General features: G+C 52.9%; 1 protein-coding gene across 1 annotated transcript in view; it reads right to left on the reverse strand.

Moving 5' to 3' along the window:
- The window catches only part of Gli2 (GLI family zinc finger 2), a gene marked incomplete in the record, with an annotated part of 231,756 nt that overhangs the window by 18,782 nt on the left and 185,874 nt on the right, over positions 1-27,100 (reverse strand). The window contains 4 exon segments of the mRNA XM_013521092.1: positions 613-826; positions 1,413-1,650; positions 12,503-12,688; positions 16,195-16,397. Coding sequence (XP_013376546.1) covers positions 613-826; positions 1,413-1,650; positions 12,503-12,688; positions 16,195-16,397 — 841 coding nt within the window.

Consider the following 27,100-nt stretch of genomic DNA (forward strand, 5'->3'; position numbering starts at 1 on the left):
CAGCCTGAAAGAGGTAAAGACATTCTCTGCTTTGAGGCAAATTAGAAACCAGGTTCAGTCTGACTAATTCCAAAGCCTATGCCTGTCCTTTATACAACCTTGTTCCTATAAATCCAGGTCCTCATCTGCAACACAGGGACTCATTTATTGCCAGATACTGGTGACATCCAGTGCACACCAAGCACCTCTCTGCTTGGAGGCCCAGCAGGCCAGAGGCGTGTGGGAAGGACTGAATAAGAAGGTCTATGAAAGCCTGTAGGAAATGTGTGCTCTAGAACAAAAATGTATATTACTATTATTATTGCTGTTCATTCATTCATTTATTTCCTGCACTGTGCATGGAGTCCCTAGATAGGGTCCGATTTCATGTACTGGAAGGTTTTTTCACCCTTCTTTATGTTTATTAGACAGGAAGAGGCTGAATTGTGAGCTCAGGGCCCCTGTCCCAGCCTGAAGCCCTTTCTATCATGTAGACTTTACACAGAAGATATCCCCCGGCCAGACTGGAGCCCAGAGTTCTCTACCAGTCCCTGGCGTGGGATGGTAGGAACGCCCTCATCGGGGCAGGACGAGCTCCCAGTGGCCGAGCTCCTGCGCCCTGTGCCCACCTACCTGGTTGGCATCACTCGGACAGTTGCTACTGCTATTGAGCTGGGTGGGCGCGGTGCTGATGGAGGTGAGGGCCATGGGCTGCTGGGCCAGGAAGGTGGGCGAGGGCTGAATCAGGGGTGGCGTGTGTCCAAAGGCCGAGCCCAGGCCCCGCTGCTGGCTCAGGATTTGCTGGTAGGCAACGGGGTTGATGGGATGGGGGAAGGTGAAGGCCGGGCTGCAACAGAAAAGGAGATGGAGCGGGCCCTGCCTGGTAGGCAGATGCTTCCTGGCCAGAGAGGACCCTGCTCAGAGGACCAAGACCGCCTTGGCAATGGCCGTGCTAACTGCACCACCACTGTGGCTTTGCCTCTTTTAGAGCAAGTAGTGGCTTCCCACTGCCTGTCACTCAGGCCTCACGTTCTATGCTAGCTCCTAGAGCAGGGATGGCAAAGCTTTCAGAGACTGAGCGCCAAACTGCATTGCAAAACCACTTATTTATCCCAAAGTGCCAACACTCCAATTAAATCTGAATACTGAGGTTTTAGTTTAGAAAAACAACTCTACATTAACATCTTTTGTCCTAAAAGAAAGGTGCGATGACATGCATTCCATTCGTTCCCCACCACTGCCACAGACCCCGCTGTGGGGTATAGCCTTCACCCCTGGCAGGCTGCAGGCTCAGCAGGAGCCAGGCTCCATCACATCCCCATGCCCTGGCCTCCCCACTGCTCTGACACCTGAGATGCACCCCTGCATCACTGCTCTGTTATTGGGATTCCACTTGCCCTCCAGAGCCTGTTCTCATGGCAGGCAAGGCTCACCTGAGGGCACCCGCTGATAGGTGCCCATAGGAGCCACTGGCTGCTGAGCTGCTGCGTGAGTTGTTGATGTAGGCCACCAGCGAGTTGGGTGAGGTCCGGATCATCCGCTGCAGGTCAAGGCTGGCATCTGAGAGCGGAGAGATGGACAGCGCCCGCTTGCGGCTCAGGCGGGGGGTCACCCGGGGGCTGGAGAATCGGGACACTGCACAACAGCCAACAAAAGGTGCATCAGCATCACCTGTGTTGGGGGGAAAGGGTGATGGCGTTGGGAGAGGAAATAGGGACAGGTAGGTGGGCACAGGAAGAGCTTATGAGGACAGTTTAGAGGGAAGATAGTCAAATAAGAATCACAGCTATGGGGTTGATGGGCAAAAGATGAACTCTCTCCTGGAGTCAGTTTATTCATCTATAAAACAGGGCTGATTTAGCACAGGGTATGGTGAAGATCTGAGAAGGACAAGGTGAATCCACCTGGGAAGCTAGCACAGGTCAAGAAACAGGACATGACCAGTGTCTTAAAACCCCTTCTCCCTTCCAGACCTGCCCCAAGGGAAGCCACTGCTATAGTTTCAATGTAGGATGGTCATCCAAATACCTCTGTGTTACAGGTAGGCCTGAGCTGAGCACTCTTGAGAGGTGGTGGAGTCTTTAAGAGGTGGTGCTTCATGGGAGGAAGATAGGTCATTGGAGACATGAGGTAAATAGTTCTGCTCCACTACATGCTCCTACCATGATGGGCTGCCTCATTACAGGCCCAAAAGCAACAGGCCAGTAGGTCATGGATTGGAACCTCCAAAATGGAGCCAAAATAAACCTTTCCCCTTAGAAGCTGATTTTCTCAGTATTTGTTATGATGATAGAAAAGTAACACGGCCATTATCCAGGCTTTTTGGGCCCATCTTAATGTTGTCTATTTTTGAGTTTATGCAAATGAGATATCATTCTTCTCTTATGCCTGAATTCCTTCCCACTGTGTGTGGCAGTAACTTGCTCATTCTTCCTGCTGCAGAGAATTCCACAGGGAGAAGCAAGTGTTAAGTGTTAAGCATTCCAAAGTCATGGATCGTGTTGCAACTAGGGTCACACCAAAGTCTCCCTGACACCTTGACTGGGCATTTGCCAGGCAGAAACCTAGATGGCTTCACTTATACTCTTAGCACAATGCCTGGAGGGCTGGGAAAGCTGCTCTGATGAGGTAGGGAGGACAGGAGGAGGGGCAGCAGAAGGGGTTGCTGACAACATGCAGCTGTGCTCATACATTGAACCCCATGGTTCTGAGGTGGCCTGGGGTTTGGGGACCCTGCACTTTGAGTGTGCACACCACATTCCTATGCACAGATATGCACATGTGTGTAGGTACACAAAGCACCCATGCACACAGACCCCCACACAGACACACGTTGTATATACACATTCCTGCCCTTGTTGGCTGTCCTTTGCACACAGTCTTACCCTCATGGCTGTGGTCCCCCACACAGTCTCAGAAAGGGAAAAGAGCCTGGCCCAGACCAGGGCTCCCAGCACCCAAGGGCCCAGGCCCAACCGCGATGGCTCCAGTCTACTTCCACTTTTTTATAGCCCCACTCCCTTCCTCAGGATTCTGGATCTCTCTCTGGACACTGGCTTAGAAATTGTCTGCTAACATCACTGGATAAGTCTACCCATCAAAGTTTTGACCCTGTTTCTCTTTCTAAAGGGGTCTAATCCCTGTGCAGACCTCCAGGGCTGATGTGAATTAGGAGGCACGGACCTGGCCCATAGCCAGGCACAGTGTGGCTGGGAACACACCTGCCTTTATAAAAACCTGTGTGGAAAAATGACTCCTGTGCCCCACTGGGCCCTGTCCCCCAGACTCCCTTCAGTGGCCTCTAGGTTCCTGCAGGATGGGGGCACTGCCTGAAAACAACTCTGATACTGCTCGAACAGTATCTGTGCTGCTCATCCTGCCTTCCTCCTGCCTGCCTGACCAGACCTGCAGGACAGGACTGGCTGCTCTGGCCACAGGGCCTGCCTCCCTTGGCTTCCTACTCATGGTTCTTGTGACCGTTTGTTCCTGGGATGCTTCTGAACCATTCCAATCTGCTGGTCTTGGGGTTATGCTTATCATGCATGTGTTGGTGTCCTGTCCCCATTGCTGCAGAGCACCAAGTGCAGGGTGGATGGTTGTGAACCTTAGGCCCCAATTCACGCCAATGGCCTCCAGAAGGCTGTGGAACCTTGGGGAGTTGATGCCTCTGGACCCCTGCTGGGCCCTGGGAGCATCCAGCACCCACCCCATGCTGGGCTCAGGCTGGCCACCCTGGAGGTAGAGCAGGGTCCTGGGACTCCCAAGGAAGTCCCTTACTGCTGGGCCACAGAAACAGAGAAGTGTCTGGAATCTATGGGCTGGAAAGGGCTTCTGGGGTTTTCTCCCCTAACTTCCTCCTTCATGGGCATGGGGAGTCTGAGGCCACAGAGGGGAGCAGACAGCAGTAAGGGATGAAGGGAATTAGGGTACAGGGATGAAGACCTGGGTTGGATGAGAGGCCAGTGGGGGCTGAAGTGGGGATAGGGTATAGCCAGGGCACTTCACCTGGATCCACAAATCAGCTATCGAAGACATAGAGACTTTATTAATGACCTAGGCATAAAAATGGGTCACCTGCCAGCTCTGAGGTTATAACCCAATGGAGTGACAGATGTGAGAGTGGCTTGTGCATTCCAGAAAGGCACAGTTGTAACTGTCAGGGCCACACCGTCTACCTTGTACACGTCCTTTTCAACCAGAGGCATTAATGATTTGAGGAAAGCTCTCATCGGAAGAAAAAGTTGAGAATCAGAATACACTTTTCTCTACTCCTCCTTGTCAGCTAAGGTCTTTGTGGCTGGATATGTATTCTGTTGGGCTCTGAGGGCTATGGCTTGCAGATCTCTAGCAGGCTGGGCGCTGGAGGTGCTACGGTTTGGCTGTCTTTCAGACATTTACATATTAGAAACTTCATCCCCCAATTCATAAGTTGATTGCATTTAGAGGTGGGACCTTAGAGAGGTAATTAGGGCAAGGAAAGGCCATGAAGTTAGGATTAATGGCTTTATAAGGATACCCCATCTGGCACACATGTTCTGTCTTGTCATTGATGCCCCTGCCATATTTATGATGAGCAAGAAAGTGCCTACCAAGTACCACCAGTTCTTGGACTTCCCAGTTGCCCAAACTGTGAGCTAAATAAAGCTTTATTCTTTATGAATTTTGTTATAACAACACATAATGGCCTAAAACATGTGGGTACACAGAAGGTGCTCCACAGGTGCTTCTGGGGACTCTGGGTTGTTTTGCCCCCACAAGAGGGCCCAGGTGCATGGTAGATGACTTATTAGTTGACTCCAACTGCAACCATGGAAAGGACACCAATGTACATGCCTGAGGATACGGGGATGCACAGGTGGCTGTCTGGGAAGCCCCACTCTCCTGAGCATGTGCTCTGAACAAGGGTGCCAGGCAGCAAGCAGACTCCTGGCCAGGCAGAACCCAAGCCAACATATGTCCCTTGCACGTGGTATTCAGTTAAGTCCTGATTGTGAATTCTTGAACAATTAATAACACAGTGACAGCCACTCTTTAGTGACATGCAGGCTTGTGGTCTCATTTTGAGCTATCAGCTTTATAGATAAAGAACTAGGCATGAGAAGGAAAGGGATTGTTCTGAACCCAGGTCCAAAGGAACCCTGCTGCATGGATCTTCTGAGAACTCAGTGTCCACTCTTTCTTCAGATGGGTGAGAGGGGCCCAGATCCAGAAGTACCCTCCCTCCCTCCGAAACAGCTTTTGACATCTGTTTTGAATTGCTGAAGAACCAGCAGCATGGCTGGCCTAGCTCTGTCTTGGAACTGTGGCTCCAAATCAGCATGTCTGCTGCTGCCTCCACTCTCCACTCCTGCTCTGGGCCCGGCCAGCACCCACAGAGCAGCAGAGCAGGAGCCCTGGGTGTCAGCTGGAGACCTTTTCTCTTCCCTCACTACAGCTGACCCTGCTAAGGGGAGTTGCTCAGGCCCTCCCCAAATCTCCCTTCACTCAAATCCACTACCTGGCCCAGCCTACTGCTTGCTCAGATTATTTCAGGACCCCTTAGCTAACTGCTGTCCAATCTACATTCCTTACTTTGGAAAGCTTTCCAACTTGCAAATCAGATCATGTCTTTGTCCTCTCCCCAAACTTTCCAAAGCTCCTCACTGCAATTATGACAAATGCCCATTACTACTGAGAAAAGACCTACCTAATGGCCCTGGAAGGAGGGGGGCTGCATTCTGTGTGGCACAGAGCCTTTGTATGTACAAGTTCCTCTGCCTGCTAGCTCTTCCCTTAGCTAAGTGGTCACTTGCAGGAAGCCTCCCCAGCCTCCTGAATTGGGCAGATTTTCCCTGCGGTCGGCCTTTCTCTCCAAATGAGAGCCACACTGGTGCATCTGTATCTCCTGTGTGGTTATGTGCTTGCTTCTATCTCTCCTTTATGAATAAGGGACACTAATCCTTCCCCTCTGATCCTTGTATCACTGAAACTCAAATACAACACTCACCTGCAGTGAACCCAGGTGAATAAGCCATGCACTAAGCAAAAGGCACAGCCATGCCATGTTGGGGAGCAGTCACCCCACCGAAGTCAACCCCTACTGAAAGACCAACCCCTGCTAAGAACCAGGGTAGGTGGAGACTGGGATCAGGAGGCAGATACATGGGTGCCAGAACATTGTCTCTGTGCTATACTCTGGGTGGGAGAGAGGCTCTCAGGGGAGAGAGGACTGTGAGGTGAAAGGAGAAACAGAAAGACAGACAGACAGACAGATAGATAGATGCATGCATGGCATGAAGGCACACAGGGAGCCTGTGCTGGACAGCCAACCCCCAGCCTGGCACTTAGGGGCTTCCTTGGAGCACAGTACTTAGCACCCTGAGCTCTTCTTTTCCCATCTATGATGGGGGCAGTGTGGCCTATTTTGCATAGTTGCTGTGAAAGAAACATCCAGAGTGCTGGGGGTTGTGCCAGCAATGCTGCAGACTGTCCCAAATGACACAGGAGCTGGGAGGACGGTGTGATGACTAGGTAGGTCTCCGGTTAATAACGGAGGAGAGGATAGAAAGTCTAGGAAAGATGACAAGGCCATGCAGCAATACAGCTGTCACTACACATCCATTCACTGGCTTCCACCCGAGCACCCTCCACGCTTCTGGATTCTTAGTTTCTGACTTCCTCCCTTGTCAATCCCCACTTCAAAGTCAGGTGCAAAATGGATTTTCCCAAAGACTCCTGTTACTCATAAGCAGAGTGGCAAATGGGGAAATATGAGAAGCACACAAAAAAGCTAACATCTTCTAAAGAAGAAACACACTCATCTTTGTCATACATTTTTTTAAAAAAGACTTTGCTGCTAATCCTTGGATTCCCACTCTCCCAGGCACCCCTAACAAGAGGAAACAGGCCAAATCTGACAGTGATATTCATCTCTGTTATTCCCACACCTCAAGGGAAATATGTTTATTAATGTGCCTCTTCCCTTGATAAATTACTAAATAGGAAGAAAAGCCTGGCACTCATTTCCCGTGGCTTCGCCTGTGATTTATAGCTGGGGACTGGGGCAGCCACGGCGTCCATTCATCTGTAGATGCACCTGTTCTAACACTGTGCAGCCACTTGGGGGACTGGCCATCTGCCTGTTCTCACCTGGGCAGATGTCCGACACTGCCTGTTCCTGTTACTGCCTGACTCTGACCCAGTCTCAGCCCTGGGTCTTTTTTTTTTTTTTCCTCATGCCCATTTGTTCATTCATCCACCAGACCCTCCTGCAGCCTTGAGAGTGCGACTGGCTGTCACAGGCATTCACAGACTCACAGCAAGGAGAACCCTGGGCTCTGCCCTCACGGAGCTCAACATCTGGGTGAGAGATGAAAATGGTATTAACAGTACTAGGCAGGATCCACAGGGTGCCACCCAGTCAGGAACTCCCTGGAGAGCTCAGACATGCTCAGAAGGGAAGACCTGGGCAGATCAGGCTCTGACCCTCTGGACCCCCTGTGCACTGGGTGGCTTTGGGCAAGCCTCTGGCTGTCTCTGAGCTGGATCCTCAGCAGAGGATGGGCTATCTGCACCCTTCTCAAGATCTTGTGGGTTGGGGCTGGGGATTTAGCTCAGCGGCACAGCACCTACCTGGCAAGCGCAAGGTTGTGAGTTCAATTCCCGGTACCGGAAAACAAAACAAAACAAAACAAAAAGATCTGTGGGCTGGTGGCCATTGTCTCATGCACTGTGTAGGATGGGTTTCCATGGAGTCAGAGCTAGGGACTTCCCCACCTCCGAGGCCTGTGGACTCAGGATCCTGGGCTAAGGGGCACCAGGAGGGAGCTCTGTCCTCGTGCAAGGACCCAGGAGCATTCCCCATACTCGTAGCTATTTCAGCACAGGGATGGGATGCACCTTCCCTGGGGACAGCAGGACATGGCCTATGGCAGCACTGATGTGCCCTGAATACTTACAGTGCTCCCTGAGTGTCGGGGAGGCCTGCTACCTGCAAGTCTCTTCTGTATACACTGAGGACCTGCTCTGAGAGTCCACCTGGAGGACCTCCACCTGCCCGCACTTAGCTGTCTGTGGCTCCCCTCTTGTGTCCCCCGGCTTTGGGGGGAGTAAGAGAGTCTGGGCATGCAGCCAGGAGGCTTGGGTTGAGGTCACCAGCCCCATTTCTGAGTTATGTGATATAGAAACTCAGGGTCTGGGCCAAGTTTCCCCCTGGGAAGGGGCTTCATAGTGCTGGCCTGGAAGGATGGCTCAGGAGGTTTACCAGATGACGTATGGACACGGCTCTGCCCATGCCAGCTTCCAGCCGGCTGCTCTCTAGGGCATACAGGCCTGGTCTCTACCTCAGTCTCCCCTCCTAAGAAGACTGGGGCTGGACTCCCTGCCTGACTTGAGTCTCCGGCAGCCCCTTCACCAACTCGTCCTGCCTCTCTGTAGTATGATCAATGTAATTGGTTTCTGAGTCCCCCCTCCCCCCGGATCCACAGGCAGCATAAAAAACGGGTGTCACAATGGAGGTGACATCCGAGTCAAATTAGTGTCAATATGACAATAAAATATACAGCTCAGAGGAAATATGGGCTGTATACAGACAGCATTTCAATCGGAAACATTTCCATCTTCTCAATGTGGTGGGGGTGAGGAGGGGAGGAGGTGGCTGCTGCAGTACTGTGGTTAAATCACCAATATTCAACAGTCTAACATGAGAAGATGCCATTTTAGGGCCTAGGTGACAACTAGTGAATTCTCTGCTCTCCACGGGGGATATCCTTGGATCCTAACTCATTCTCTGTCCCCTTCCCACATGGCTTTACTCTCTGGCCTTTTCCCTAAGTCAGGCCCTAAGCAACACGAGAAGATGGGCCTTCCCTGGCTACCAGGGGCTGGAGGGGGTGGGCCCACTCACGAGCCTGAATTTCCTTATCCTGCCACATTTGGCCTAGGGCCAGGGATAAGGTGCAGCCAGGTTTGGACCCAGTGTGCCCCTTCCCAGAGGCCTGGCCTGCCTTGCCTTTCCTCCATATTGTAGTGTTTCCCACATGTAGGGTATGTGCATGGGCCAGGGGAGATTATGGTAGGTTCCATGGAGATGAGATAGGACATCCTCCTCAGATACGATCAAGATTTCCATGTCAGCAGAAAATATAAAGTTCCATTTAAGGTCTATTTATTTAATCCAAAAAGGTAAGTCAGTTAAAATTATTAAGTATGCCATCATGTAAATGGCACTTGGCTGAGATAATAAACATGGTTGACACATGTGTCAAATGGGGACAAGGTGCTGCAAGACGATCCCCACCCGGTGTCCCTCTGCGCCTGCCTGGCTCACCTCCCTGCCTGGCTGGTCCTGTCTCTGTGCCTGTTACCCACTGAATGATTACATGTGTGTGGTGAGGCAGACAGAGGAGGTCTGTTCTCCTCAGCTTCCCATGAGCTCTCGCGGGCCCTTGTACCTGTGTAGAATTCACACATCAAGGCCGTGTCTATGGATGACTTGCTGGTATGAGTGTATACATCCTGAGAGACCCAGAAGCCTCCTGCAGGGGTTCTCTGGAGCCAGACAGCCAGCGACTTGTGATGGCTGGCTCCTTGCCTCTGGGAGAATGCTGAGCAAAAAGGAACTTGGTGGAAAGATCTGCTCCATCTCTACTGTAGGGACTGCATTTCCCAGAGGGACTCCACGGATCCACACCGCTGGGACCTGCTGAAAACACAGGCGTTGGCAGGGCTCATCTCGGCTCTGCTGGCTCAGGGTAGGATGCGGGTGGTGGTGGTGGGGGAGCCCAGGGGCGGGTCCACGCTCTGCCGGGCTTACACCTGGGCGGAGAGCACCAGCCCTGTGTTCGGCATCTCAGACGTGCCTCTGAGTGGCACATCTGTACAGGTATGGAACAGAGTGGAAATGTCTACAGTATTCTAAAAAGTGGGAACAAAGGTCTGGCTTGAACTTGTCTGAAAGGGGTTGGAGGTATAGCCCAGTGGTACAGCCCATGCTTAACATGCAGGGGCCCCTGGCTTCCCTCTCTAGCACCAAAAAAAGAAAGAGAAGGAAGAGAAGAAAAAAACCTGTTTCTGAAATAAAGTGCACTAAATAGTGACAAATGCAAATGATCGGAGATGCTCTGATCTTGGGTTATAATAGACTGGTAAACATAAAAACAGCCTGTTCTTGAAATTGTAGTTAAGGAAAAATCCCCACCCTCACCTCACGCCTGAGTTTGAGCAACTGATATCCACATTCAGGCCAAATCTGGAGTCTGGTGATGCTTAAGACGGAAGTGGGGAGAAAGAGGGTGGGGGTGTGATGAGTTACCCAGCAGCTGCTGACGTCAGCTGGGAGTTCTCCTGCCCACCCATGAGCTCACCTCCTGGCTTGCCCCTATGGCCTTGGCCTTCCTGTTGCTTGGAGATGCTCAGCCCCCCAGATGCTGCCCAGTGCGGAGCACCCTGGAGAACAAAGCTGCTCCCCAGCCCCTTTCCAGGCTGCCTGCCAGCCTGCAGCTGCTCTCCCACCAGAGCCATTTCTGCACTAATTAGTGTTCATCTTTCTATTCGAGTTCCTTTGTAACTGCCACTCACTCTCTCACCCTGCACACAGGAAGGGCCTGCCCCTGTCAGATGTGCCCCAACCCCGGGGCTTGCCATCTCATTACACAGAGGGGAAGCACTACACAGTTATGACTGGGGAGTCTTGGAGCCTACTGGTTACCCCCAGAGCCCTGGGACTCCATTCATGTGGTATCCTGGGAGAAGTCCTAGGCCACCATGTGGGAATTAGTGGCAAACCAGTGGGAACTGGTGCCGCAGGGTGGCGAGGTGTTTTGGGACCTCCAGTTCCCCATGGGAGGTAGCAGTGAGGCCAAGGGGACCTAAGTCCAGAGTGCCAAGATAAAAAGCAGAGCTGGGAAGGTGGCAAATAACTGGCTGGCAAGGGAATGGTGACAAACCACACTTGGCAGGCCTGAGGGACAGTGTAGATGGGGAAATGGTGAGGAAAAGATGGCCAAGGAGGGCCTCTGTCCTGGGCTTAAGCATCAGATGGACAGAGGTGCAGACAACAGAGACCCAGAATCCAGCAAGAGGAAAAGGGGGGTGGTTTTGAAAGGGAGAAAAGGACACTCGAAGAAAGAGACCAAAACTAGCATTAATTGAGCACCATCTCACCTTGGATGTCTCCTGTTTTGGGGAAACGGGACACCCAAAGGGGCACAAGGGCTACACCATTGGTTCCTATCAGTCTCATGTGGGCAGGACAGAGAAAGTAAAGCAGGATCCTGAGGAGGGAGCCAGCCCCCATAGCAGAAGAACAGAGACAGGGAAGGAAGAGGCATCAGCAGAGACATCCAAAGAAGACAAGATCTCGGCCCTGCTTGAGGGAAGTGAGGCAGAACAGCAGAAAGCTGGGAGCAGAGCTCAGAGCAGGGGCCCACCCTGAGTCCTGCAGACCTGCTTCCCACCAGAACTGTCCAACCCACCACAGTCTGCACAGGCCAGAGGGCCCAGTGCTGCCCCTTGGGAGGGATGGCCCACTGCAGGCCTGTGCTTCCTCCTGCCATGGGCCATTTGTGGGTGGAAAGGCTGCCCGGGCAGGGCTTGAGGAGATGCACACCTGCAGGCCAGCCTCTGGGCCGGCTGCACATCCAGGCACCTTTGGGCAGGACCTGGAGCAGCACCAATGGGAAGGGCAGCTGTGCATGGGGCGTTTGGCTGGAGGAAAGGAGTCCTAGGCACCCAAAACCTCATCTACCTAGGACACCCGACCTCCCTCCCTACCAAATAGGTGCTGTTTACAGCTGAGTCTTAAGTATTGACTGAGACTGCATCCTCCAACTGCCCAGACCCAAGACCCTGATATCAACCTCAGCTCTCTTCTTCCCCTTCAAGTTCCCATCTGACCTGGGAGCAGTCTTGTGCCTCCACCTTCGTCGTCTCCTGAAACACCACCAACTGTCAGATCTGCTAGCTGGACCCCCTGCTTCCTCCTTACCTGTAAATCAGTTCTCAGACTAGCAGAGAACAAGGTTCCTTTCAAGAATAAATCAGATCACTGCACTCCTCTGTGCATCCAGGCTTCTGCATGACTCGTCTCTTCTAATCACGAGCTGGAGTATTGTCTTTCTAATGAGGGTTTCGTTGATTTCCTTTTTCCAAGTTGTACTCCCAGTCCAGCCCGGTGCTCCACCCTCTGCCTGCTCCTTCATTCCCTATTCCGTGTATAACTGGCCGTTCTACTGCATCATTCCTAGTGCTGTGTGGTGTCTGTTCCCCCCCACAGCTTCCACAAAATCAGAGATGAATGTTTTGTTCATGGTGATGTACACAATGCTTAGTGTCCTTCCTGGTCCATACAACTCAGAAAGTGCTGTTGGGAGACGTGGGCCTCTATGGATGGCAATTTGGTGGGCACAGGGGGAAAGGTCTATCGCTCTTGTCACCAAGGGAACGGCGACTGCTCTTTACCTCCCCAAGGGGGTGCAAGTCAGCTCCCCTCCCTCTTGCTGCCCCAGGGTCTGGATGCTCACTACAGTATCACCCCAGCACTCACCATCCACCGGGTTGAGGTAGTCGTGGAGATGGGGTGCACCAGCAGCACTCCCACTCTGCACCAGCAGGTCCCCGTAGGGTGCGGGGTGGCCGGCCATGAGTGTCATCTGATGGTAATAGTCTGAGGGGTTGGTGCCTGGGGCAGCGAGGCCAAATAGGCCCCTTTCCTTCAGGTGCTCATGGGCCACTGTGGGACAGGGGAGAAAAAGAAGCTGTCAGAACCTGGCATCAGCTGCATCTTTCCTGACCAAGGAAAGAAAAGAGAAACACACAGCCACCTGACATCCCTCCTGCCCACTTGTGTGCCACTGTCGGCCGTGAGCTGGGCCCCATCTTGGCCAGCATAGGGGGCTGCTGCTGCTGCAAAGAGAGGCCAGGTCCAGCCTCAGAATGCCTCCGTCACCTTAGTCATAAATAATCTCTCCCTCCTCCCCACTAGAGCCCCAGGGTGACAAGGCCCAGGGCCCAGAACTCTTTAAAGGGAGAAGATAATGTGAAAGAAAGTGCCATGGTAGCCACCTGGGCCAGGTTGGCCTCTGCCAGAACATTCAGGATGAGGTGGGATGCTGGGAGTCCCTGGGCCTTGGCCAAAGCCTCCTGTCTCCCAGCACACAACCCAGGGTGGAAGAAAGGATTCAATGTCTCTGAGGGTCCTGGTACTGAGTACTGCTGTACCGGAGAAGGACTGGGAACTTAGCAACTAAACACATCCATGTAGAGTCCTGGCTTTTACTAGGTGTGCAAAACCAGAAGGTGCTATCTCAGTTTTCCATCTGTAAAATGGGAGTAAGAATGCCCCCTCTGAAAATTACTGTCAAATCCCAACTGCATTGCTCAGTATATGGCAAGCACTTACTTGTTGGGTGTGCAGCAGGCCGGTTCTGAGGGAAGGTCACATGCGTTTTGCAGTCTCACTGTGCCCACAGCACCAGAAGCTGGGAGCCACCCTTGCCATCCCCACAGAGCAGATGAGGTTAGGTTCCTTAGTGGTGGAGTGGCGCAACTGGACAGGACCTGTAGTTTGACTCTAGAGCCCGAATCCTAATCACTTCGTGCCATGGCCTCTCTGCTCTTAGAGCTGGCAGAGTGTGCCATCTTACGTGTATTTGTGGACAGATGAAAGAAGTAGATGCAAGGCGTTGCTCTCCTTTTCCTCCTCTTCCTCCTGCTCTGAATTCCAGCCAGGCTGCCCACCCTGGGTCTGCCTGCTCTGTCCATGCTTGAGCATTGCCTTGCTCATTCCCTCCCCAGAAGCCCTCCATGGAGGTCCCTCTTGTCCCCAGAATGCACATGGTCTGGCAAACACTGCCTGGGATTGCTTAGGAACTTCCTTTCCTGATAGGATTGCTCTGGGGCCCAGACACACCGGCTCTGGCCACTTAACAGCTTGGTTAGAGGCTGATGGAGCCTTGGGATATCTGGTCTACCTGTTGTGGGAGTTCGGGCCATGCAAATTAGCCAGGTGACTCTGGTGCTGAACCTGTCCCTTCTGTCTCACCAGGTGGGGCCAGGATGAGTGTTACAGGAACCACATTAGTGTTTAAGTTGAAATGAGGCATAATCAGACACTCCATCCAGGAAGGTCTCTCCTCCAAAGCACCCATCTCACCACCCATTTCTGCAGGGGCCACACTGCAATCCATGCAGTGATTCCTGAGTGTCTTAGGATACTCTTCCTTTCCTTCTGTGACACCTTTTAGAGCCCACTGTGACCCTGGCAAGGCTGCTGGCTTCTGCCTCTTAGGAACCCTGCTACCATGCATTAGTATCCAGAGGCTGTTACAACAAAAGGCACAAACTTGGTGCTAATTGTTAAAATAACAAAATTTTACTACCACGGCTCTGGACACACCGGCTCTGGCCACTTAATAGCTTAATAGCCACGAGTCCAAAATCAAGGTGTCAACAGGGCAGGCTCCTTCCAGAGGACCTAGGAGAACTTGTTTCTTGTTTCTTCCAGCCCCAGGTGGCTGCTGGCCTTCTTGGCTTGTGACCACATCATTCCCATCTCTGCTTCTGACTTTACATCATTATCTCCCATGTATCTCTTATAAGGACATTTGTCACTAGGGTGTGGTCCCAAGTAGATAATTGAAGATGATCTCTTCAGCTTAAGATTTCTAGTTTAATGATAATTTGGAAGACCTTTTTCTAAATGAGGTAAATGAGCCCCTTCATCCACGGGGCTGTGGATGAAGGTGTGGCTCCACCTTTGGGGACACCATTCAACGGCGGAGACAGCATCTGGAGCCTGACGTGAATCCTCATGGTGCCACCAGCCCATCCCTGGGTCATCAGGAGTGATGTGAGAACTGGGCTCTTTCTACAAGACAGCAACTCTGGTTAAGTCGCATCACTTTCAGGACCCCAGACCAGGTAAGGTCACTTAGGAGACCTGTATGGAGTTCAGGGCTGGAATTTAACTGCAAGGGGCCATTTCCCAATGGCACCACATTATGGTTGGTTATTTTTTTAGCCCTGTGGTCACAATCACTTGCCTGGTTTGCCTCTGGAGAAGATGAGGAAGAGTACAAACCTCCTTCCTCCTGGAGCCTAAGCCTGATGCTTCAGGGAGCGTTTTATTTTCACATTTGGAAGCCAGAAGCCCCTTGCACTGTGGAACTCCAGCTGGCACCTTCTCAGAGCCAAGCTGAAGTTTCAGGTCCAGGTCACAGCTGCAGGTCACTGCCAGGTGGGAGGGCCACATTTCTTTAGAATTGAATGACAGTAATAAGGAGGGGTTGGCTGGGACCATGTTTCTCAGAGCCTCTGCCCACGGGCTCACAGTGTACTCTGCAAATGTCTTCCAGCTTGGAAGCGACCATGGCTTAGAGGTGAAGTCTCAGCAGTGCATGTTTTAAGGGGATGCAGCTTGGTTGCTTTCAAGGATGGGACCCATGAGAAGCTAACAGCCTGTCAGAGCAGCACTGCAGGGCAGTGGGTAGTGCCCATGCCATGCCAGGGCATGTGGAACACTTCAAGGAAGGCAGCATGGGCAGGGCCAGCTCTCAAATGTGCTCACTGCTGTCCAGTGTATGTGCACGTGTATGAGTCCATGTGTGTTTGCATGTGTGGGTTGGGGGAAAGAGGGTGGGAACCAGAAGTATTTTAGATCTGAAAAGCTTATCTGAATCATGGGATACTGCCCTGTCCTGACTTCTACTAATCAGACTAGGGGTGGCCAGCTGATTTCTGAGCTAAGCCAACAAGTTCTGTCCCTCAAGCATCTGCACCCAGAGACACAAGTCACAAGTTCATGCCTAGAGTGTCAGGGGCTGGGCTGCCACCAGGAGGCCACCTGAGCTGACCTGCAAGGGGCCCAGAAAACAGAAAACAGCACCAGCCAGAGCTACCTTCCTCCTGCTCTAGGACCCTGTGAGATACCAGTTACACAGCACTGCTGCCCTTCATACCAGCTCCTGCAGACTCCAGTTTATTTTAGCCAGTGGTTCCCACTAGGACAGAACCTACCTGAATAGACCTTCACCTTTCCAGTAAAGCACACAGGTCTTTGTAATAAGCACAACACCCAAGGAACTCCCAAGTCTCTCAGCTGTCACCATTTATCTCCTGAAAATCTGTGTTCAGAAGCAGTGGGAAGGAAAACCAGCCTGGTCACTGTCCCGGAGGACAGAGACTGGGGTAAGCCCGATGCCCCTTCAGAATCCCTTCCCGGCCCCAGGCCCTTCTCACCATCGGTGGGGCTGAGACCCCTGGCTGCAGAGATCATGGAGAGCGTGGGGCTGCTGTGCACAGACCGGAGGTAGTGCTCCATGTGGGGGTTCACATAGGGGTGGGGGGCGTTGAATGGGGACTCCCCAGGGCCAGCAGGGTGCGGGGAAAGCCGGATCAAGGAGATGTCCGAGATGACGGGGCTGCCGCTCAGAGTAGCCGGCCTGTGGGGATAAAGAGCAGCGGTCAGGAAGGCGATGTACAGGGGCTCCAAGAACTCAAGAACCACAAACCAACACAAGTAGACCTTGATTCTCTAGAAGACTTGCCGCAGAATCTTGCACCTTTTATTTTCTACACTAAGCCTTGTCTCAAATGCTCACCAGCAGGGATGCACAGGGCTTGTTTCTGTGGCCTGTGCCGGCTGCTGCTAAACTCTATGCCCCTTGGCCAGCCCTTGAGGAGGTTCTGGCTTCACTCAATGTGATGATGAGGCTTTTTGCCCCCTACCTGCTGGCCCAGGGCCTTCAAGCACCCTATCTGGGTATTTCAGGGTCATCTACTCCAAAATATATCCCCTTCAGACAAATCAGACTTTACTAAGTCACTGGGTGCCACATATACCAAGATCTCAGCTTCAGTTTTTCAGAAAATAGGGAATCTTCATGGTTTGACACAATACAAAGGATATGTGCGAGAATCTGACAAATCTAGATTAGAATTACAGCCGAATCACACTGAACAAATAATTTAGCCTAAATTTCCATACCTGTAAAATGGGACAATAATGTGTCTATTGTATAGTTTTCCAAAGATGAAAGTTCCCTAAACTGTGCCTGACTCTCACTAGGTAGGCTACATAAGACAGCTGGCACTGCAGTATTACTGCCACACCTAGGACAAACCCAGAAGTGCCCAGGAAGCCTGCATATCTGCCCACAGGGAAGATGGTGCATGTGTGAAAGGCATGGTGACAATCAGTTACTCTGGGTAGAGAATGATTGTTCTGAAGGCTGAGCAAACCAGAGATAATTACTGATTTTATATTCAGCAGTGTGTGGAAACTGGGCTTACGATGCTGTACAAGCCAAGCCCCAAACAGGTGACATCCAGATGTCTTCACATCTGGGTTTCACAAACTTCCCACTTGGAGGCTACTCTTCAGGGCGTGGAGGTAAATACTCTACTCTACTACAGATGTGACTGCACTGGACTTGAAGATCTGGGGATCCTGCCAACCTTTTGTCAGCTTCTGTGCTTTGGCCCATGCCAATCCTGGGATGCAAATGCCTTCCTCCTTCTCATCCCTACAGCCCAGTAGAGGAATCCTGGGCGACTTTCCCCTACAGCCCCTTTCCCTGGCTTGCACCCCTCTCTTTGCTTTCCCAGGGTGCCCTGTTTCGGTCTCAGGTTGGTGGGTCCATCTCCCATCTCCCAGGGTGAAGAGGTTCTTCTGGGAGCAGGGCATGTCCGGGCACTGATGCACACTCAGCACTGGGCACACAGCTGGCACACTAAGCACTCAGAGTCTTTCCAGAATCACTGACAGGAGCAAGTTTGTGTGTCAAGCACCAAAGTTGGCAGAAAGGAGCCTGGGAAATAAAGCAAGAGCCACCACTTCCTCTAGCTGTTCTCACTCTCAGGCCACTCTAGAAGCAGAGCCACCTGCAAGAAATCATCACTAAGTGGGAGGCTGAAGAGATGGCTTTGTTCTGGGGAGGCGCTGTGTCCCCGAGGAGGAGGAGGAGGAAAAACAGAACAGACTGATGTACCCTTTGGCCAAAGGTGCCTTCTGTGGGCTCTGGTGTGTGACCACAGCACTTTGCAGGATATAGGATTTTGGTAAAAGACTGAGGAAAATGTCACTCCACCCTCCTGGCTCCCAGGAGTGGGGCATGCAGCTGAAGGAGATGCACCTGGAAGGCTGGGTGTGGCACAGTGACAGGCAGGTGTCCATGGGCCAGAGGACAGCTCCTGCACCTCCTGTTCCCCTTCCCCTGGATCTCCCAGAGACCTGTCAGGCAGGGCAGATTCCTAGAGCCTGCAGTGGCTGGAAGTGGGGAGCAGCCTGTGGTCACTGAAGCAGGTGGCCCTAGGGGGCTTGCCCAGGTCCCAAAGCAGAAACACCACCTCTCTGGCCCTTGCATTTCACTCCCCAGGGTGGCAGTCTCCGCTGAGGTCTCTGCCACAGCCAGCAGTCACATGGCGCTTTCCAGCAATACACACGTGGCGGCCCTAGTGAGTCTGTCTGGGGTGACCGAGATCCCTCTGGCCAGATTACCCTCGGCCCAGGACAAGGCAGGAGTGAGGGGGTGTCATGGCTGTATGGGGCTGCCCCAGAAGTGGCACCTGTTCCTCATGCACAGGAACTTGGATTTCTGTCTCCACAGAGTAGGTGCTACCTTTGGAGGAAGGTGAGCTCTGCCTCCTGTTTTCTTGCCTGCCATCGCCAAGGGTGCAGGGCCCCAGGTTTCTCATGGGCCACTGTTCTCCCTCTGCAGGCCTGGGCTTATGGGAACATCCCTCAGCTCCTTGGGGGATCCAAGCTCCCAGAGCCAGGGCAGCCCCCACCCCCACCTCAGAAGCCCTGGCTGTGTGCCCACTGGGCAGGGCAAACAGTTGCTGTGCCAGCAATGGTGCCAGGCAGGGTCATGGCCCTGTGCTGCGCAGACAGGAGGTGCCAAGCAAGGGTCTCCCCGAGTCACCTCATTCCCAGGATGGCGCCCTTCATCCAGGGTGGCACTGCAGCAATGGGGACTCTCGCCTGGGCACGAAGCTCGGAGGGGCCACTGCCCAGCCCCAGAAGAGATGCCCCAAGGGGATCGCAGCACACACAGAGCAGATCTGGATTTGGGAGGATAGTCTGTAGGACCCGGAGCTTGGAAGCGGGGAGGCAGAGCCCTGCATCCGGGCACAGCTGGTCCCCTCAAGAGCTCCAGTTGTCTTGCTAGCGCCGATCCTGCCTACTTAGCTGAGTGGCCTCAGCCAGGCTGCTGACCTTCTCTGGTGCCTCGGGGTGATACAAAGAGACCAGTGCACACGGTAGCGGTTGACTCATGTTAATTTCCCTTCCAGAAACAAGTCAACTTGGAACAGGGAGCATCTGTTGACCTGGGGAATCAGGCGACCCAGTACCCAGAACAACAGGTCCATCCGTCAGTGCAGCCAAGAATGACTCTCTAGACACTTCCTCCAGGAAATCTTCCTAGATGTCCCCTCTACATAGAGCCACTTAAATCACAGCTGTACCCCTGACCTGGTATCTCAACACAGGGCAAATGACATGTCAGCCATCAGAGGGCCATATGCATGTATTTCCTCTTCCAGTCCAAATGAAATTCCTGAAGTATGTACTTTCTGCTCATTTTACAGATGGCAACACACAGAAAGGCAAAGGCCCTTGGCCAGGATCACTCAGCCAGCAGGTGGAGGAGCCACACCCAACCCAGGTGAGACTGGGCTTGAGGTTGTGCCCTCAGTGGAGAAGCAGATGCTTTTGATGACTTTGGTTCCTCGTGAACCAAGCCTGGGCTGGAGGAAGGATGGGGCTGCGTGAAACACCTGAGAGCAGAACAGCTTTTATCTCACACTATTTCAGACCCTTTCATCTCCACCCCGACCCATGACTATACAGAGCCCCCTTCAGGAGGGCTGGGGACCTCTCCCTCACACTCACAGTGTGTTGTGCATGACTGACAGGGAGCCAGGGGCACACATGCTCCAAGACACTGTCACTCTGCCAGACCAAACAGACCCAAAGGAATGACTTTCAAATGGCAAAACTCCAGGGCTTATGAATGCACTGGAGGAACTGGGGAGCTTCCGGCAGTCCTGACCTCACACCAACAGTGCCAATCCATAAAAGAGGTCATTTGGACCTTCCAGGAGTACAGCTGGCTTTCTTAGCTGCTTGGCCCCACCCCAGGGTCCCCCTGAGAGCGCTGGGGCATGCTGGGTGCTGGAGGGCCAGTGAGCTTGCAGCGAGGAATTCATCAGCAGAGGCGTCTGCTGATGACGTCTGCACCCTGCTCCAGGCCAGGCCCAGCAGCCGCCTCCTTTCTCCTATTTCCACTCGGTTGGGCTGCAGGGCCCGCCCTGCATTCTGGCAGCTGGAAGAGACTCAAAGAAGCAGCCTTGAGCACAGGAGGAGAAACCAGACATCTGCGCTCAATGTAAAAGGTGACAAGTGTCACAGATACACAAGTGTGCCCACCCACACTGCACCAGGTGACAGCGGCCTCTGCGAGCCACCCTTACGCACTGCTCCAAGCTCCTCTGAGACTGCCCTTACCAATGGACCCAGCTTAATTTGTTCACTCTCCCAAGGAGGCCACCCTGAGCGCACACTCTGTGCACAGCAGCCTTCAGGGAGGTTAGAGCCCCCGTGGAAGAGGCAGACTGTGAGCCAGGTAAGCACAGGGCAGTGTGATAGGGGCTCCAGCATACAAACAATTCCCTTACTGTCCCTGATCCACAGTACTCCTTGCTTGCAGGCTGATGTTGTAAGATGAGATGAACCAAGTAAGGAAAGCGTGCATTGTAGCACAAGGTGCCTGGTAGGCAGAAGAAGGTTTCCTAAAGAAGATGAGTTCTGGTTGGGTCTTGAGGGATGAATAAGAGTTCGTGAGGAAATATACTATAAACAAAGGAGGCGGCATGTGCAAAGCAAGGCCGGAATATAAAGCTGTGTGTATGAAGGCTATGGCTCAGGCAGTTGGCAAATCCTACAGAGCACCATGGGCTGGATCTAGGGACCTACTTCTTACTTCTACTCTGAGCAGGAGGACGTGTGATCCAAGCCCAGGTGGGCACAGCACTCACCATGCTGGGTACCCTGACTGGTCCAGCAATGGGCATGTGCCCAAGGCAGCCACTCTGGCTGGAATCAGTGAGGAAGAAGGTCTCAGTGTTCACAAGGTGGCTAAGCTGGTAGGATGCAGACGTGGAGCTGCTGAGAGAGCCGAGGGTGGGCTGGAGAGAGAGTTGAGACGGGATGTTTCAACTTGAGCCTCTGGGTCCAGGTTCAGCTGTGTCTAAAGCCGGTACCCTGGCTTTTCCAGTTATCTGAGCTGAGAGCCAAGATGTGTGTGGCGTGAGCCACTTCAAACTGAGTTCTTCTGTCTTAGGCACCGGCCAGAGCTTGTTGGCTGGGCCTTGAATGTCATAGCGCACCCCTGCCCCGTGACCCCATGTGGCACCCTGCAAGCCAGACCTGAGCCCCAATTCCTCAGGGCTAGGGCCAGATGTCAGTGTTGGGCCAGGGGAAGTAAAGATGGAAAGAAGAAAGGGGGACAGGACAAAGCAAAGGGAGGTCACTGGATACTGCCACTGGAAAGCTCCTAGTGTGGACTGAGTCATCAAAATGTGCTGAACACCCTTGTGCAAGGTGTCCAAGGAGCCTACAGGGTTGGTCAGATTATTCCACTTTAAAGATGAAAACTGAGGTTTAAAGAAGCCACGTCTTGCCCAAGGTTGCAGAGCCGGGACAGGAGCCAGTGTCTCTGCCTCTGTGAAGTCAGGTTGGGCAGAGACATCGCTAACGGTCCCCAAGATGCAGGCTACTGCTTGCCCCCTCCCTGCCATCTCTTTCCCCTAAAAAGCTCCGCTAGCTTGTCACTCAGCTGGGTCGCAGGCTGATCTGGGGGTGCAAGTTGAGAGGCATTGAGCACATGGTAGGCACAACCCATACTTTGCAGTCAGACAGATGAGGGGCTCGTAGTGGCTCTGCTGCTTCTGTGGCCTCTGTGCCACCTGCCCCTGAGCTGCAGGGTCCCCTGCCTGTAGGGCAGGACAGCTGTGAGATGGGTGAGCCCAGCAGGGAAAGTGCAGGGGAGCTAGCGCCACGCACTTAGTGAGTGCTCGAACAGTGCTTCCCTCTCATATTTAAAAGTTGTGCAAGCAGAAGCAGCAGAGCAAAGTGGACCCCGTCTGCACTCCCAGCGTCACGTATCAGCCCCTTCCCCACATGCTGCCACAGGATTTTTGGCAGGAGACAATAGGAGAGGCCACAGCGATGCAAACCTGTGTGGCCACATGCAACTCAGCACCAACTGGCTGGGCCTGAGAGAGTACGCCCAGCATCTGGGAGATGGCCCATCTCTGGGAGCTGGACCCGTGGTGCTGGGTCCCATAAAGGGCCTGTGGCTGCTGCAGGGCAGGAGGGATGAGTCAGGCTATGATGGACAGGAAGGAGGAGAGGGGCGTCTGACCTGTCCTGCAGCATGGCACAGCTGAGCGGGAGTACGGGACAGGAGCCAACATGTTCTTTAAGGCAGTGTTGGGGGTGTGTGCAGGGATTGGCCCCTGTGCCCCACCCAGGGTGCCTGTTTGGGGAAGTTGAACAATTTGGAGCTGACTCACCTAGACTTGACATGAGCCACCCAGGGTGGGATCTGCCCCTCGGGGAATGGGAGTCAGGAGGAGGGGCCCACCCTCTTAATCACTGAGAGATGCCTTTGTTCAGAGTCCCCCTGCACAAGTCAGCAAGTCCAGAAACAGGCAGGAGCAGGCCCTTTGTGTCCCATTTCACAGACAAAACTACTGAGACCCAAAGTGACCATGGCATGTCCATGGTGAGGCAGTGGTAGCAATGGTGGCACAGAGGAAACTGGGTGACTCTAAATTGGTCTAGAAGCCTGTTGATGAGGAAGGGGAGCTCAGTCACTTAGGGCATAAGGGCCTTCCCTCTGGCCTGGCTCTCAAGGTGACATATAGCCTCAGCAGCAGGTGGGGAGACTGCAGTCGCATGTGTCCAGTGCCTGAGTACCACCTCTCTAGTCCTCAGCACTTGCCAGGCTCATTGCCCACGGCTCGGCCTCTGCACAACTGAACCTCCAATGACACTCTTCTAATCTGTATCCCTTTCCCCAGTTTACCTCTGCTTCTCCTCAGAGGACCGCTGGCCAAGAAGCCTCCTCACCGAGGTTGAGGTCAAGCATCTCATGAGATACACCTGGGGAAGGCCCTGTACTTGTGCCGCAGCTGATGACCAGGTGTTCTTAGGGGTGAACTCGCAGGCAATGATGAGTTCACATGTGGCCTCTCTTCCCCAGTGGACAGGCAGCCCGAGGAGCAGGTGCCCAGTCTACTTCCACTTATACCACTTGTCCTGTACCAAGCCTGTCCCCAGTACAAGCACAGAGCATACTCAGTATGTCTAATGAATGGATGAGTAAATGAACAAATGAATGGGTAGATGGACAGATGGGTGGATGCATGGGCAGGTGGATGGATGGATGGATGGATGGATGGATGGATGGATGGATGGATGGATGGACAGATGGATAGATAGATTGACATACAAGTAGATGCATGGATGGATGGACAGATGGATGGATGGACAGATGGATGGGTGGATAAATGGATGGAGGGATGGATGGATGGGTGGGTAGGTAAAGCAGAAAGTGACTAGTGAAGAACAGAGGTCTGGTAGCAGAAGACCTGGGTTCCCACTCAACCCAGCTCATCTCGCTCTTAGCTGTGAGGCTGGGAGCAAATGACGTGCTCACCCTCAACCTGTCTCACTGTCTGCAAAGAGCTACTGTGACAGCAGTCTTACAGTCTTACAGATCTGTCATGAGGAAAGATGTGTGCAGAGGGGAGGTTTGTGTGGGAGGCTGATGTCTCCCAAAGACCAATCCTTGTCCTAAACACTGGAACCTGTGAGTGACTGTATGTGAAAAAAGAGGACTTGACAGATGTGAGCCAAGCGAGGACCTTAAGAAAAGCAGGTTACGGATTATCTGGGTGTGCTCCAAAGCTCATCACGGGAACCTTACAGGAGAGAGGTAGAGGGGCAGTTGACACAGGGAGGAAAGCCCCATGTGTCATGGAGATGGAGATGATGATGATGTGAGTATGAGCTAGGGGTGCTGGCCACCACCAGGAGCTGGAAGAGGCAAGGAATAGCTTCTCCCCTAGATGCTCTGGGTGGTGTGACCCTACTGATACTTTGATTTCTGCCCAGTGACAATGATTTCGACTTCTGCTCTCCAAGACTGGGAAAGGATCAATTTCCATTGTCCTGAGCCACTGAGTTCATGTCAGGTGACATCAACCAAGTGACATGCACTACACACTGTCCTGGTGTGCAGTCAGCCTCAGGAGGTGGCAGGCACCACTGTCATCATTTGTCTCCTCGCTTCTGTGACTGTAAACTCCAAGACAGCAGAGCTCCAGTGCTGTTTCCTGGAGTAACCCAGGCCGGAGTAGATGCTCCCTCCTGGCAGGTAGGCAGGCAGGGAAGGAAGGTCCTCCTTCTACTCTATGCTGGCTGGTCTTGGCAGGAGAGGACACCTGAGCCCTGCATTCCAATCTGCATGCTCACAGGGCTCCCAAGCGTGCCTTCCCACCACCACTGGGATTACATGGTTCCTGACTCCCCATAGTGAGAATCCACCCAGCACACAGCCTCGACACGCCAAGGCCTCTGCCCTGGAGACACTGGCTTACATACACCAGCCCCGCCTTTGGGCCAGGATGCCTACCACCCACCAGGATCACAGCACCATGCGGCAGGTCAGTGGTTCTCAGCAGTGGGGAGCCTGTGCTCTTCAGCTCTTGCTGAGCTGCTAGGGGCTGGCACCATTTTCACAGCAACACTGGTCAGCGCCTACTCTCAGAACCCCTCTGCAGACCCACTGGCCTTCCTGAAAGGGAGCCAAGTTCCACAACACCTGGCCTTGTAGCCTCTGCCCTCTTCTGCCCTAAGCTAAGACTTCTCTGTGTGGGCAGGGTGGGCAATGGGTGTCTGCTCTCATCCCTGTACTGCGAGGCCCACACCTGCTGCCCCAGGCCCCACCAACAAACAGAAACTGCTCTGTGAGCTTCTCCTCCATTTTCCTTTGTTAGTTTTATGTGAAACCATGCACTGGCAAGCTCAACTGCTGTATTTTCCATACATCCACCTAGAAAGTTTCAGAAATTAAGTCTTTTCCAAGATATAGTCTCAGGAGGTTGCAGTTTCAGAGATGGTCAGTGTATTCCTTTGGAAAGTGTGAGCCCCCTCCCCAGACTGGAGCCAGTTCATCTTCATGCCCTCTGCACTCCCCATGCAGCTGACAGCAATCTGTCCCAGAGAAGGCTCTGCTAGAGGAGGGTGGACCACAGTGTCCAGCCAGCCAGTACTTGTGTCCGTGGCTGAGCATCACTTCTGGCTTTAGTCAGTGTTCACTGCCCACAGGCCCTGATGGCACTGGGTAGGGATCTAGGGGTCCAAGGAAGACTCAGCTAGGACCCTGAACCCACATGGGCATAAATCTCAGCAGAGTGCATTGAGTGTGGGAACCACTAGCCAGTGACGGCGAACCTTTTAGAGCTTTCAATGATATAAACAGCCCACTGCAGCACACGGACCATAGGCTTGCCACCAATACACCAGGCTGTCAGGATGCTGCTGCGGGGACCATGGGGCACCTCTGGGGTCACAGAGGGACAGGAAATACTGACTGTAGCCAGCAGATGGTATACAAAGTGTTGGGGGAAGTGGGTTGGCAGGTAAAGAATTCACCCACTGTGCTGGGGCAATCCGAGAGGGCTTCCTGCAGAAGGCAACATCAGAGATGGTATAGACTTTTATTGGAGAAAGTCCATGAGTGGTACTGACCTGGCATTCTGAGGCAGGAGAGTCTCTGATAAAAGGGTAGGGCATGTCCGGGACCCACTGAGAAAGGATACTTGCAACACATATCGCTAACCATGGAGCCAGTAGCCATAACAAGACAGCTCCCAACAAAGGTGGGCAAAACAGCTGAGTAGGCATTTTATGAGAAGGAACCATCAGTGGCCAACACACACATGAGTGGACAAACGGAAATGTTGACGACATTACCCTGGTGACAAAGACGAGTAGCAAACTGAGTTCTCAAACAGCTGCAGGGAATGCCTGTTGGCAAAACCACCCGGCAAAGCCTGGCAACATCTGGGAGGTTAAGATGACTCATCAGATCCGTTCCAAGACAGACACGCTAAACAACCCACCACATTAGGAGCCCAGTAGACAGTACACGCATGTGTGTTCCAACAGTAATGTTCAAAAGGCAAAGACCCAGCTCAGCCCAAAGCCTTGTCAGCACGGAGTAAACGAATCAAGAACCCCACACACTGAAAGGTGAACCTCCACAAGGTAATGTGGCATGTGAAAAGCCAGTTCCCAATGAATATGCCTACACGACTTTGTGTAATGGCTAACACAGCAAAACTAAACCAGCTGTTATTAGAGGAATAAGATGCACGGTAAAAACTGTCACGGAGACAAGAGGCTGATCACCTGGAAATCTTAGAGAATGGTAACGTTGGGAAGGGGAATCCAGGGGCAGGAGAGCAGGTGTACACGTGACCTCAAAGGTGCTGGCTGGTCCCAGTCTCTAGGACAGGCAGGAATGAGGGCGCATGTGGGCATTATGACTTACCTATTCTGGAATGTGTTTCAGGGCTCTGTGCTTGTTCCCTAGACACCAGTGGGCCCATCTTGGTGGTGACACTCTCTGCTGCTTGGGCTTCCTCCCGAGCAGCCCTCGGCCTATCCGCCAGGCCTGCTCTACAGCAGACACACGTTCAATCTGTTCGTCCCTCGCTCAGCCACCCTTAGAGACCCACTGCTCCAGCACGCACCAGCTCCCGCCCGGCATGCTTTCCACGGAGCCCTAATGGAGAAATCAGTGTTTGCAGCTGACAAAGAACAGATTTCTTGCTAAGTAAACACTGACGTTTTGGTAGGGAAATTAGGTTATAAAACTGCGCCTACAAAGGAGGCCATCCAGATGGACTTGGTTAAGGTCTGGCCACACAGTCAATGGCAGCTCATTCCATCGCCCACCCGTTATCACCGCTGCCCTTTTAGGGCAGGACAGGAAGTTATCAGCTATTTGAAACTTAAAAATCCTAAAGCGTAAAAGACAAGAGGGACAGATACCAGGGAGACTGTTTT

This window comes from Chinchilla lanigera, unplaced genomic scaffold, assembly GCF_000276665.1.
Source record: "Chinchilla lanigera isolate Chin_1 unplaced genomic scaffold, ChiLan1.0 scaffold00058, whole genome shotgun sequence".
Taxonomy (NCBI): domain Eukaryota; kingdom Metazoa; phylum Chordata; class Mammalia; order Rodentia; family Chinchillidae; genus Chinchilla; species Chinchilla lanigera.